Source organism: Caenorhabditis remanei, chromosome V, assembly GCF_010183535.1.
Source record: "Caenorhabditis remanei strain PX506 chromosome V, whole genome shotgun sequence".
Lineage (NCBI taxonomy): Eukaryota > Metazoa > Nematoda > Chromadorea > Rhabditida > Rhabditidae > Caenorhabditis > Caenorhabditis remanei.
The window spans coordinates 19,949,825-19,963,337 of NC_071332.1; the positions used below are offsets into that span (position 1 = coordinate 19,949,825).

General features: G+C 36.6%; 4 protein-coding genes across 4 annotated transcripts; 2 read left to right on the forward strand and 2 right to left on the reverse strand.

Moving 5' to 3' along the window:
* Positions 1–214: 214 nt before the first annotated feature.
* GCK72_021473 (uncharacterized protein) lies at positions 215–1,080 on the forward strand (the record flags this gene model as incomplete). The annotated part of the gene is made up of 3 exons (XM_053734288.1): positions 215–252; positions 309–518; positions 894–1,080. The coding sequence occupies 3 exons, from the start codon at positions 215–217 to the stop codon at positions 1,078–1,080; spliced, it is 435 nt and encodes a 144-aa protein (XP_053583201.1).
* Positions 1,081–2,156: 1,076 nt separating this feature from the next.
* GCK72_021474 (uncharacterized protein) lies at positions 2,157–4,731 on the forward strand (the record flags this gene model as incomplete). The annotated part of the gene is made up of 6 exons (XM_053734289.1): positions 2,157–2,197; positions 2,244–2,453; positions 3,762–3,905; positions 3,953–4,226; positions 4,275–4,483; positions 4,545–4,731. 6 exons carry the CDS (start codon positions 2,157–2,159, stop codon positions 4,729–4,731), a joined length of 1,065 nt encoding a protein of 354 aa, XP_053583202.1.
* Positions 4,732–5,827: 1,096 nt separating this feature from the next.
* On the reverse strand, positions 5,828–6,518 carry GCK72_021475 (uncharacterized protein; the record flags this gene model as incomplete). The annotated part of the gene is made up of 3 exons (XM_003104588.2): positions 5,828–5,905; positions 5,955–6,426; positions 6,469–6,518. The coding sequence occupies 3 exons, from the start codon at positions 6,516–6,518 to the stop codon at positions 5,828–5,830; spliced, it is 600 nt and encodes a 199-aa protein (XP_003104636.2).
* A 4,318-nt stretch (positions 6,519–10,836) lies between these two features.
* GCK72_021476 (uncharacterized protein) lies at positions 10,837–12,012 on the reverse strand (the record flags this gene model as incomplete). Its single annotated transcript, XM_003104618.2, has 8 exons — positions 10,837–10,950; positions 10,998–11,082; positions 11,137–11,206; positions 11,252–11,298; positions 11,361–11,467; positions 11,521–11,608; positions 11,664–11,730; positions 11,784–12,012. The coding sequence occupies 8 exons, from the start codon at positions 12,010–12,012 to the stop codon at positions 10,837–10,839; spliced, it is 807 nt and encodes a 268-aa protein (XP_003104666.2).
* Between the last annotated feature and the right edge of the window lie 1,501 nt (positions 12,013–13,513).

The following is a 13,513-nucleotide window of genomic DNA, read 5'->3' on the forward strand; positions in this document are numbered from 1 at the left end:
GCTACTGGATGCAGCATTCCAGGGTGGAGGTCACTTGCTTATAAGATAATCCATGGACATACTTTGATAATTTGATTACGCATTTCAATAAACCTCATTTTTATTCTTTGTTTAGACTCTCAACACAAAAAATTCTTGAAAACAACGTCTCTAATTAAGTTGAGTTTGGCTACGCAGGATTTTTTTCTCATTTTTCCATTTTGTGACTCAAAAAATGACTCAACAGTCTGCAAGTCTGGAGGCGTTTTTCAAGTGGGTTCTTTTTTTCATTTTTAAATTTTTAAAAAATATTTTCCGCACTTTTACAGATCCCTGGTGTCCTCCGCCGAGTCCTGGAACTACATTCCTACCGTACTCTCAATGGTCATAAATGTGTTCCATGTGTTCATATTATCGAGGAAGACAGTCTCCTCCAGTGCCGTCAATTGTATTCTATTGGGAATGGGAGTTGTGGATATTCTGTCACCGGTGATTTATATCAAAATTGCGGTGAATAATTGGTTGGAGCCAAGGGAGTGGTGAGTCTGGAAATTGTTATTGGAAATTCCGGGATTTTAGAGCAAAAACGGGTGGAAAATGTCAAAAACTGAGAAAGTTATCATGATTTTAAATTTTAGCAATTCTCAAAGCATACCGTACCCCTTTTCGTGTCAAGCCCCGGTTGATGACACAAAAACTGACAAAATTATGTTACCGTGCCCTTTTTTGCATTCATTTGTAATCTACATTTCCAGAATCCATATTCCTGAGAACCTTAGACACAAACAACACGCTGCGTCATATGTTCTGATGTATAATTAGTTTTTTTGTTGGTTTTCGCAGGTTTGGGGTTTTTGATTCCCAAGCCTGATTAATAATCATAATTTTTTGCAAAAAAAAAAACGTTTTTCCAGCAAACTTCCATCCTCTTATATCCAAGTGTTGGTCGACTGGATATTCTACGCGATTCGAGATGACTTCAGAAGATGTTCCGTCTGGTTAGGCTTGACTCTAGCGGTCATAAGAACAATTTCTGTGAAAACTGCTACTAAGAAACAGTACGGGATCTTTTATGGAAGTTTTGCGTCCAAAAAACAGTAAAAAAGTTTCAGATTCCACTTTATAAATGAGTCCAAAACCGGTTTGGTATCAATTATAAATATCGTAATAATCAGTTCAATTTTTACAATTTGCTATGTCTTCCGCTATCAATTGGTACATGTTCTGGTGCCATGGGTGCCGGAGAAAGGGTACATCATTTTTTTATATTAAAAAACTTTTTTTCATATTATAGGTGCCCAGACCTCCTCCCACTTGACAGTTACCTCCGGCACCCTCATAAAATAGTAGAGATCACTGGATCCTCCGCGGGTTCTGATTTCACAGGAACCGCGCGTGTGGTTCATTTAATTTTGACGGCGGTTTTTGAGAAGGTAGGGGGTACTGTAGGCTAAAAGTCTGTAGGTAAAAGAGTTCAGATCATTCCATCGATACTTTTCCCGATATTTGCGATTCTATTGATATTTGAGTTGAGAAAAAAGAAAAAAGGGAGGAAGTTCAACAGGTGGGTCATGATTACGGTATGCGCCTTTGAATTGAAGATTTTTAGACAACACGACACGACTAACCGACTAGTTGTCTACATGACCATCACCTTTATCATCATAGAATTACCTATAGGGGTCTGCAAGCTGATTACCGCGACACGGAACACATATGAGGACGCGTATGTTAATTTTTTTTGCTGAAAGTCAAAAATTCAAGAATTTTTTGTTAAGAATAATCCCGGAGAGCATATCCAAACTACTCAATATCGTCTATGTCTCCATGACAGCTACTCGCTGTTTTATATGCTTTGCAATGTCCTCTCAGTATCGGAAAACTGTCAAAAATGTACTGGGGGTCCCTAGTATGCGGATGTTCAGTTTCTCTTCAAAATTTTGAAATACGTCAAGTCACCGGTGCACTAGATCTCACGAGAAAGAAATTACGCTTTTCTTGTTAATTACGTGACAGCTAGACTATATAATTTCAGAATATCTTTTCAAGAAAACCATGCAAATATTCATTATGTTTTTGTCACCTTCCCACCTCATTTTCTTTTCATTTTTTCTGTGTTTGTAATTTTTTTGTTACTAAATAAAATAATTTTTTTGTCATTCTTAACATTATATCTGATGAGCACCAACAGCTACACGGAACTCGAGTTGGCTCTCAGGTGAAACAAAAAAATTTAATTTTTTCTCTGAATTATACATTTACAGATCCCTGGTGTCCTCTGCCGAGTCCTGGAACTATATACCTACCGTACTCTCAATGGTCATAAATGTGTTCCATGTATTCATATTATCGAGGAAGACAGTCTCTTCCACTGCTGTCAATTGTATTCTATTGGGAATGGGAGTCGTGGATATTCTGTCACCGGTGATTTATATCAAAATTGCGGTGAATAATTGGTTGGAACCAAGGGAGTGGTGAGTCTAGAAATTATTACTAGAAATTCCTTTTTTTTGAGCTAAAAATGGGTGAGAAATGTCAAAATCTGAGAAAGTTGTGGTGATTATTAATTTTTGCATTTTTTAATAGCTACCGTTTCCTCATTAGAACCGGTTAAAACACGAATACTGACAAAATTATGCTACCGTACTTTTTTCGTGCCGAGACCTGGCTGAAAACGGTTTTGAAAATCCCATAGCTACTCCCAATATATTTGTGCTTTGTTTTTTGATCTAGTCTTCCAAATTCCAAATTCCAAAGAAATCTTATTCTTGAGGTTGTCACATATGTTGTTGTTATTTTTTTTTCTTGTGAAAAGTCTCGCCAGAAATCAAAAATCTATGTTTTGGTGTCTAATAATTATTTTGGGTTTTGCCACGCTTTTTGTTAAATTTGAAATTTCGAAAATCCTGTTTTTGGGGTCTAGGCGCAAAACAATTGTGAAATCTTTCTTCAAATCTAAATAAAATTTCCAAACTTTTGACCTCCATATTGACTATATTCAGTCAATTTCGATATTTGGTACCCGGGCTGTTTAGAAAGAGGTCCAGTTTTTGATAGTGTCTCAAAATTTTGGAAATTTTATATATATTTTGAATTTCACAATTTTTCGATGCCTGGACCCCAAAATAACCGGAAACAGAAATTTCGAAATATTTTGAGATTCTCAAATTTTCAATTTTCAGCAACTATCGGATTTAGGTAACGAATAACTCTCATTTAAGGATTCTGCACAAAATTTCCAAAATTTTGAACTCTATATCGGCTATATTCCGTAAATTTCAATATTTGGTACCTTGGGTGTCTAGAAAATGCTCCAGTTTTTAATAGTGTCAGAATATAGTCGAAGTTGGTCTCAAAATGTTGGAAATTTTATATAGATTTCAAATTTCACAATTTTCCGATGCCTGGACCCCAAAATAACCGGAAACAGAAATTTCGAAATATTTTGAGATTCTCAAATTTTCAATTTTGAGAAAACTATTAGATTTAGGTAACAAATAACTCTCATTTAAGGATTCGGCCCAAAATTTCCAAAATTTTGAACTCCATATTGACTAAATTCCGTCAATTTCGATATTTGGTACCTTGGGTGTCTAGAAAATGGGCCAGTTTTCAATAGTGTCAGAATATAGTCGATATGGGGCTCAAAATTTTGGAAATTGGATGGACATTTCAAATTTCACAATTATTGTGCTCCTAGATCACAAAAACCCGGATTTTTGTTGTCTAGGTTTTTGGCTACGCCTGATTAATAACCATAAAGCAACAAAATATTTTTCCAGCAAACTTCCATCATCTTATATCCAGGTGGTTGTCGACTGGATATTCTACGCAATTCGAGACAATTTCCGACGCTGTTCTGTCTGGTTAGGCCTGACTCTGGCGATCATTAGAACGATTTCCTTGAAAACTGCCACTAAGAATCGGTATCATAATTATAGTCTTGAATATAAAAATTCCTTTACAACCTTAGATTCAACTTTATCAACGAATCGAAAACCGGGCGAACCGCAATTTTTGTTATCGTCCTACTCAGCTCTTTGTTATCCATCTGCTATGTCTTCCGCTACCAAATTGTGCATACTGTGGAGCCATGGATCCCACAGGCGGAGTGTACGAATTTATTGGATCCTCCAGCTGATCATATTCTTCATCGATACACTATTTCTGAAATAACATCTACTGGCTCTATGCTAGAAGAGCCGGCGAGAAAAGTGCATTTGGTATTGACAGCTATTTTTGGAAAGGTACGTATATTAATATGTCTGCTGCGATTTTCCACCCGTTTTTTTTAGATCATCCCATCGATCCTGTTCCCGATATCAGCAATTATTCTGATACTGGAACTCAGGAAAACTAAAAAACTGAGAATTTCAACCGAAAATAAACATTCCGAGAGGACTAACCGTCTAGTTGTCTACATGACCGTCACATTTATCATAATAGAATTACCAATAGGGATCTGCAACCTGGTCACTGCGACAAGGAAGGGATACGAGGATGCGTAAGTTTTCGAAATCTAAAATAACTAATTTTTTCTAATTTTCAATTCAGAATAATCCCAGAAAGCATCTCGAAAATTCTCAACATGATATACGTATCTATGACAGCTACCCATTTTCTTATATGCTTTTTAATCTCTTCCCAGTATCGGAAAACTGTCAAAAAAGTGTTGGGTGTGTCGGAAAAAACTGCGAGGAGTCGAATGTTTACTACTACTTCGAAGACTTGATTTTGTTGTATTTTTTTTGAAAAATAAAACAAGATTAAACTAATTTAAAAAACGTTATGTGTAAATATTCAAAGCTTGAAACTTTTTATCAAAAAAAATTTGAAATTGCTTTTTCCGTTCATTTTGAGGTCTAGGCACCGAACATCTGCGAAATTTGAAGTCTATAAAAAGTCTCCCAACTTTTGAGCCCCATATTGACTATTTTCTGACACTATTGAAAATTGGTCCATTTTCTAAACACCCCAGGTAGCAAATACCAAAATTGAAGGAATATAGTCGATATGGGACTCAAAATTTTGGAAATTTTGTGCAGAACCCTTAAATAAGAGTTATTTGTTACCTAAATCCAATAGTTGCTCAAAATTGAAAATTTGAGAATCTCAAAATATTTCGAGATTCCTGTTTCCGCTTATTTTGAGGTCTAGGCACCGAACAACTGCGAATTTTGAATTCCATAAAAAATCTCTCAAAGTTTGAGCCCCATGTCAACTATCTTCTGACACAATTGAAAACTGGTCTATTTTCTAGACACCCCAGGTACCAAATATCAAAACTGACGGAATAAAGTCGATATGGGACTCAAAATTTTGGGAATTTTATGAAACACAAGAAGATAACAACCACCGGTCGCAAAATTAGACAAAAATATCAAAAACTCACATTTTTTTCGATTTTTGAAAGATTTTTTTGAGAGAATGTAAAGTTTGAGACACAAATAAGCAATAAATTTGTGTTATCCATCAAATTTGCAACATTTCTGTTTTTTTTTTCATTGAAAACGGTAAAGTTCAATTTTAGACACTCCGGGTGTCTAAAAAATGGATCGATTTTCGAAGTTGTCAGAATATAGTCAATATGTGGCTCAAAATTTCAGAAATTTTAAAGAGATCACAATGATCACACTTATTTTCGATTTAGACGTGTTAGATTTTAGATTTCACCTTATCTGAAAAAAATTAGAAAAAAAATTATCGAAATTAAGAAAATATAATCAATATGGGGCTCTAAATTTTGGATATTTTTAGCAAATCACAAATATTATTAAACTGTAAAATGTTTATAAAGGAACAAAAATTATTATGAACAGTAATTTCAGAGAAATCGGAGTAGGAAAATTTAATTAATCAAAGTGTTTGTTTTGTTTTCCTTCTGACTTCCCACAACACTTCTTGTTGACACCGACGCAGATTTCATCTAAAAAAAAACATTTCTCACTGTCAATTGCAAATACGCTCCACCATACTTTTCCACAACAGTACACCTCCCTAGCCACAACCCTATACTGTACGCTCAACGTGGCAAATATTATACAGTGACACGTGGCATTGATAGTAAATAAGATAGAAGTGATCTCCTTGCCATGATCTAACAGCGATGAGATTACTGAATGATACGGGAAGACGAGACGGAGCCACATGGATAAGCCGAATGGGAGCTGGGAGATAAAGAAGGTGATAGTCATCAGGATGACGAGTTGCGTGGTGTGATCCTTTTCTTCTGTTCGTCGACTAAACAATTTATTTCGATTCTTCCCAATCTTCCATAATTGCACCAACAAAACTATTGCGATCACTGGGTACAGTACCGCCGGGATCACACTTGCAGCTCCATTCACTACGCCATACAACTTTTTGGATGTCGAATCTGAGAATATCACTTTCCGCCCAACCAACACTATATACTTTGTTTGGTTGTAGTTTGGAGGGTAGCCGCATCTTAAGGAGGAAATTAGGGAAACACCGACAGATCTACCGTACCCCTGTGGTGCAATCCATAGTCCATCCTTGAATATTGAAAAGCGTGCCATTAGAAAAGAAGTTATTAGAAAACTCAAAAATGATAAAAATGACATTGTCAGGATGCCGGTGGGCTTTTCGGAAAGCCTGCTGATCTTCTTCTTCCAAGGGAATAGGATTACTGTAGCGCGGATGAGAGCCATGGCGAGACCGAGCCATGGGGAGAGCCGGAGCAGGAGGTTGATAAGAAACTCGAAGACCAGAAGGACCCACCGGCTGAGATACGTGGATTTGGGCCAGCTGAAAAACTATAGAATGTTAGAATGCCGTGGCCTAACATCTGGTATTAATATATGTCAACCGGCCGAAACGGGCTTCAAACTGAGTTTTGTGAGCTGAAAAATATACTAAAATGTAAATCTCAAAGAGATCTACATAAAATTGGTGGGTTTTGCGCCTGAATATGTCATTTTTCTCACTTTTTAGTAAAAAAATCTAAAAATTCCAGGGAAAAACGGTTTTAATCTGCTGAAATCGGCTCATTTTTTAAAAATTATGCGAACAACACCAATTCTCACATTTTTTAAAACTAATTTTTATTTTTCAAACGTCCAAAGCCTCCAAAATACTCCCCGATATTCGAAAATCAATTTTTCCAGAAAACGCGGTCCAAAATGACGGGAAATAAGCCAATTTTTAAAGCTGAAACGGTTTTCGTGCGAAAAACTACAATTTCAACATTTTTCCCTTAATTTTTTTTATTTCGGCCCGTGGGACAGTAACCAATAGTCATCCACCCTGTAGTAGGTCACAGACATAGATCTCCCTGATATCTACATTTTGATATATATTTTTCAGTTCATAAAACTCAATTTCCACTGAATTACGCGGCGGAGGGACTCACCACTTATCCCAATAAAAAATGTCATAAATATAGCTGCCTACAGTATACCCGATCACCGTAATATCACAAACGGAAATTCCAATCGTCAAAATATTTATAGAAGAGGTTCTCATCCCCTTCTGAATCATGACCAGGAAATGAAGCAAGTTGCAAATTAAACCGATAGCTGATAATATTAAATTAGCTTTTTCCAAATAAGATGCAACATTTGAAATCAAAATCAACCATTTATTCTCTTCCTCTATGGTTTCAAAATACTGGGGCCATGTGAAGTTTTCATCGTAGTTGGGGGAATAGTCATAGGCGGACTCAAAGTATTCGGGGTCTGACATCCTTGAAGAATGAAAAATTGAACACTTTTTCTTGAGTTACACAAAAAAAAACGAAAATTTAATTAATTTTTCCCTTGTCGAAATCAATTTGGGCGGCTTCGTTCTCCAGAAAAACATCTCTCGTGACGATATTGAGAATTTGTGTGGTTTTCTCCCATGACCGTATTATTAATTGTTATGCTGACAGTGAGAAAATAGTCAGCAAACTCGTTTTTCTTCTTCTGACTATCCCGCGACCGCACCCGTCCTTGTCAATGTAAGTACTCGACGGATCTAAAAATAAAATTTTGAGTGCATATGCGGCAACTACGCTCCCCTGACATTTTTCCTGTTTCTGCAACAGAACACTTCTCTGACAACTTCCCGATATTGACTGCACAACGTGGCAAATATAAAACAATGGCAGGTGGCATTGATAGTGAAAAGGATAGATGTAAATTTGGCTCCATGATCCAACGCTATATAAAGTACATAGTGAAATGGATAGATCAATCGGAGCCACATAAATATACCAGCGGGGAGTTGAGAAATAAAAAATGTGATTGTCATTAAAATGACAAGTGTTGTACTGTGATCCTTTTCTGATATATCGCGAGTGCTAAAAAGTTTGCTCCGCCCCTTTTTCATTTTCACCAACTGCACCACGAGAACCACGGCTATCAAAGGGTATGTGACTGCTGGGATGATCCTAGCAGCTCCATTCACTGCTGCATAAATTTCAATGGCTGTTTTATAGGATAATATGATTTTCCGCCCGACTTGTAAAGTGTACATTGGTTGGGAATAGCCTGGCGGGTAACCGCAGATCTCAACAGGCACCCAGGTATCGTAGAAAAAAATTGAGTACCTTGAGAAAACCAGTGCACTTATAAAGGAGCTAATAGTGAAGAAAACAAGAATTATTGGGATAGCTAGACGTTTTTCAGACAGCGTTTTTATTCGTCTGCTCCATGGGAATAATAGAAATAGGGCTCGGATAAATGCCATAGCCAAACCAAGCCATGGGGCGAGACGGAACAAAGAATCTTCCGAAAACAAAGATATGATTATAATAAGGCGGCTGAGATAGGTGAATTGGGGCCAGCTGAAATTCTAAAATAACTAGATTCAACCAATGTTGACGTACCATATATTAGAAGAAAGCATGTTATAGATCAAAGTCCCTACAGTATTCCCAATAACTACAATATCACAAATAGAGATTCCAATAGTCAGAATGATTATAGAAGACGTCCGCATTTTTTTCTGGATCATTACCAAAAAATGGGCAAGATTTATCACCAAACAAATAATCGAAAGAATATTGTTGACTTCTCCTAGAACTTCACCTATGCTGTTTATTAAAGAAATCCATTGAAACATCTCGTTATCATCTGGGAAATAATCGGGAAACGTAAAGTTTTCGTATTCTGACTGATAGTCGTAGGTGTTGTCGGAGCGGAGCATTTTTGAGGAATGAAATAATTTCTTAGAGCAAAGTTTTGCTTTTAAGGGAAAAGTACTTGTTTGTATTTTGTTTGTTCTTGAAAACTTGAACCGTGGGAACCGGCACGTCCGGTGTGCGGTTCCCGATGCATAGTTTTTATATTTTACGTCGTTTTTATTCGCCAACCCGACGTTTTGAGAAATCAAGTACTTTTCTGGAGTAGTTTTCAAGGGGAAGTACTATTTTTTTGAAAATCGAATCGTGGGAATATGGAAATTCGCGTTTTGTTCTCTTTCACGCGATGCTGACGTTTGTCAATATATAGTGCGCAAAATATCATAAAGTCCCCCAATCATTTTTGGGGGTTCTGGAAAAACAAGAAAAGATATCTATAATCTGTGAATGCCATTTTTTAATTTGTAATTCAAAATATAGTGTCGCAATACTCGCAATACACCTACCGAGCGTGAATCCTTTTTTCCCTGAAAATAAACTATAACATTTTCAGTCTGCCCTTGGTGTAGCTTTTTGGAGTTCTAATTAGTTGATGAAAATTGAATGTATAGGGATACGTGGAAATGCTGAAATTTTTCTGAAAAACTGAAATAACTCCCGTAACTCAAAGGCTCGACCTATATTTGAACACATATACAAACATAACTCGGAGTAAGGAGTATTCAGGTGGTAATCCCCAATAACCCGATTGTCGAAATTTGGCATTGATCGTTACCTCACACTACCGACTTGTCCACACTTTCAATTGCAGCTCAGCAGGTTGTGCTTTATTGTAATTGTTCAGACAGAAGTTTTGAAGTCCGTGTTCTTGCCTATCGAATGAGCCTAAAACCATTACGGTAGCTGAAAAACTCAACAAGTTACGTTCTTGAAAAATTGAAACGTGGGAAGCGACACGTGTGAAGTTCCCGGGACGATTCGGTATATGTTTTCTCGGAAAGTTTCCTGGAAAAAACCTAAAACTGTTCCTGCTAATGACGATTTCCACAGATATACTCAAAGTTATGAAGATTTTCAATTGAAACTTTTAAAGTTGTGATACAATAAAGTTTTTCGAGTGAGAAACATTTCGAAAGATTAATTTTTTTCCAATAAAAGTCTCACGGAAAACGATAATGACCTATTCAGTATGTTAACACAATAAATATTGCGAGAATTAGCGGAGATAACATCAAAGTGAAACGAAAAAATATTTTTATTTATCACTATGATATCAACTTTATGTGATAATGGCGTTGAGACTAGAGTGGCGCCGCTCAAGGCGATTCTCGCAAAATTTCCGATTTTTGTTAAAAGGGTAGCAAAGATTAGCGGTTGGAGACTAACTGCCTCTTTCATAGAGAAATCAGATGCATCCTAAATGAGGTGATAAGCATTGTAACGAAAGAACACAACGAATTATCAATGACCAATTTATTAAACAACCTTATCTCAGAAATATCCTCGGTAATATAAGCTAGATAACTGGAAACACCGGAAAATAATGATAGAAAGTTAATGAAGAGATTGAATAAGATGTTAACATAGGCTTAGATGTTTCTAGTTTTGTGGGGAAAACCATTGGGTACCATCGGATTGCCTTTGGTAGCCAAACAAAGGGGTATCCAATAGGGAAACGTTGGTTACATGCAATTGGTGAATTCACAACGAAATCTAACAATTGGTCCCCTAAAAGTATCAAATCAAGTTTTTATATCTTCCCGCCCAAAAACCTACCTTCCCATGAATGCCAATGTTCCATCAGTTGCGCAGTTAATTGTCGCGGCCGTAAGATCCGTATCGACATCTGAACTAAGCATCTCTTCGCTTCCTGAACCCATTGTAGCCTGAAGATTTAATACTTGTTTCATTAAAGTTTCAGTCTTCAACTTACGTAAATTGTAACTGTACACTGTTGAGTAGCGTGAACACAAGCAGCAGAGTATACCTTGCATGTTTGCCCAGCGGGGGTTCTATCGCTACAAAGTATTGATGAATAGGGGTAAAATGAGACAAATTCAATTATAAATTACGTTATTTGAAACTCTGTATTTGGTGGGTCCATCACTGGTTTAGCAGCTTCTGTGTCACATGTTGAGCAAGCTTAAAAACAATTATAATGACACAGAAAATAAAAACCTTTCTTACCAGGTACACATGTATCAAAAGTACATGCGAGTTTGGTGATTCCTGTGCTAAAAACTTTATCTATGACATATATCAGCTATTAAATAAGTTTACACTGAATTTCACTTACACTGAGCCACTGGAGTAGGTACCATCAGCCTGACATGTGAGCGATCCGCTGACTTGATTCGCATTCATAGCACTGGAAATGGTAGAAGTCCCAGCAGCATTTGTAGCCTGGAAAAGTGTTTTCCAAGTCTAAAAAGCTCGCAAAATTTCCAGTCACTTACAGATAAAGTGACTCCAGTACATTTTTGATCATCGGTTCTTCTGCATATCACATTGGTTTGTGTACACCCATCGGCTCCTACTGTATTTCTGAAACCTTTTCAGTTTTTATAGTTTCGTTGTTTACATTTTCTGAAGATCCCACGTATTCTCAAAAACTGTGTTGGCTTCCATCGCTGGTGCAATTGTAGCTATATCACATGTTGTGCACACTGAAATGAAATAAAGGAGCAATATTGAATCGAAATAGGTGGATTCTACTTACACGAGCCGGGAGCCATCGTCGCAGGTGCTGTTGTTACAGTTGCAGGGGTAGTCGTCACAGGAGAACCCGTTACAGGAGAACCCGTTACAGGAGTCCCTCCTATCGGTATAGTCGTCGATGTTTGGCATGACGACGCAGTACATTGCCCAGTAGTAATCGGAGAAGTAGATTGAGTAGCAGATATTGTACCAACCGATACGTCTTCTGGAGGTATCATACGAATACACATTTCTACTAGAGGAATTGTGAGGAGAGTGGACAATATTAGTGGGGATATCATGATGATATTCGAAAATGAGAACACAAGTAAACAGTGGTAAGGATAGATAGTAAAGGAGGTCATGTTAAAAAGTAGGGCAGACAAAGTCGAGAAAGTGAAACGAAGAGAGATTTTCTTTTATCACTATGCTATTAACTTTATGTGATAATGGCGTTGAGACAACGTTTTCATAAAAACAAGATAATCCTATTAATTATTTTATGTATGAAATATATATTTTCCCTTGTTTTGATTCTAACCAAATACATGATTCATGAAGAGACCCTCGCACCTCCAAAAACTCAATTTTTAGATGTTATTTTGTTGAAGAGTACTGGAAATTTTTATTAGTGGGATTATTAGTTGGTTTCCTTTTTCTTGGCTTTTTTTTAGTTTTTCTTATTGTCTTTTTCTCAAGTAACAATTATACTGAAGTAATTTATTGGGTCGACGGAAAATGTCTCTAACATACTATTTGGATTTGAAATGCATGAGTTGGAAACATGGAAGCTTTAATAAATGGTAATTTACATTTAAATAAATGGGTTCGTGTGTTACTCGATGATAGATGGCAAAAATAAATTTTCAAAGGTCGCCAAGAGCTTTCATTCTGAACATGCCGGATCTAGTTATGAGAGAAATTTTGAAGAATCTATATTTTTCAAAACCAGAAAACAACTTGATCGGTATTGATATTTCTTCCGAATGGCGACAGACAGTTAGTTCCCGCACAAGCTCTTGCAACGTTCAAAGAAGCGTTTGATCGTGTAATTCAAGTTCTGGAGAGTCTAAATTTTGAAATACTAGACTAGAAGGCTGCAAAAATCTGATTCACCTTTGTGCTACTGACTTGACTTCATCCTCTTCACTCAACTCATTTGCTCATATTCATAGCCTTACTGCGTGGATCGATACGGTTTATCATGAAGATATACTGAAGTTTAAAGAGGTTAGTTTCCTAAACGAATTTAATGAATTGATATGTTTTTTTAGATATTCTCTCTTTCGAAAACTGCCCAACGCTCGAGAATTTTCAATAAAAAATTCCCCGACAAGTATCAATTTTTGTCAGCTCTTGGATACTCAGAATCTGGCAGCTACTGGACTCTTGAAATGCCTGATGGAGTCTTTGCAATTCATGATTATGGTTATATGTTTTACTTTAATAAACAAAACAAAATTTGAAAGAGAACTTGGTTTTGTTGGTGTTTTTTCCAGTCTGCGGGAGTCACATGATTTTAATTTTATCTTGATAAAAATTAGTGATTGTGAGAGCTGGAACATGATTCGAATTCTATTTTTAGAAGCATTTCACTTCAACTTATGATCTTCTTTTCACTTATAAATGAAAAACACGATTAGCTCTTGTTTTCAATTGTAATCCGTCTATCAGGCATTTCGAAACACCAACGATGACCGGAGTCGTCTGAGGATCCGAGAGAAGCCAAAAATTGAGATTTGTCGGGAAACT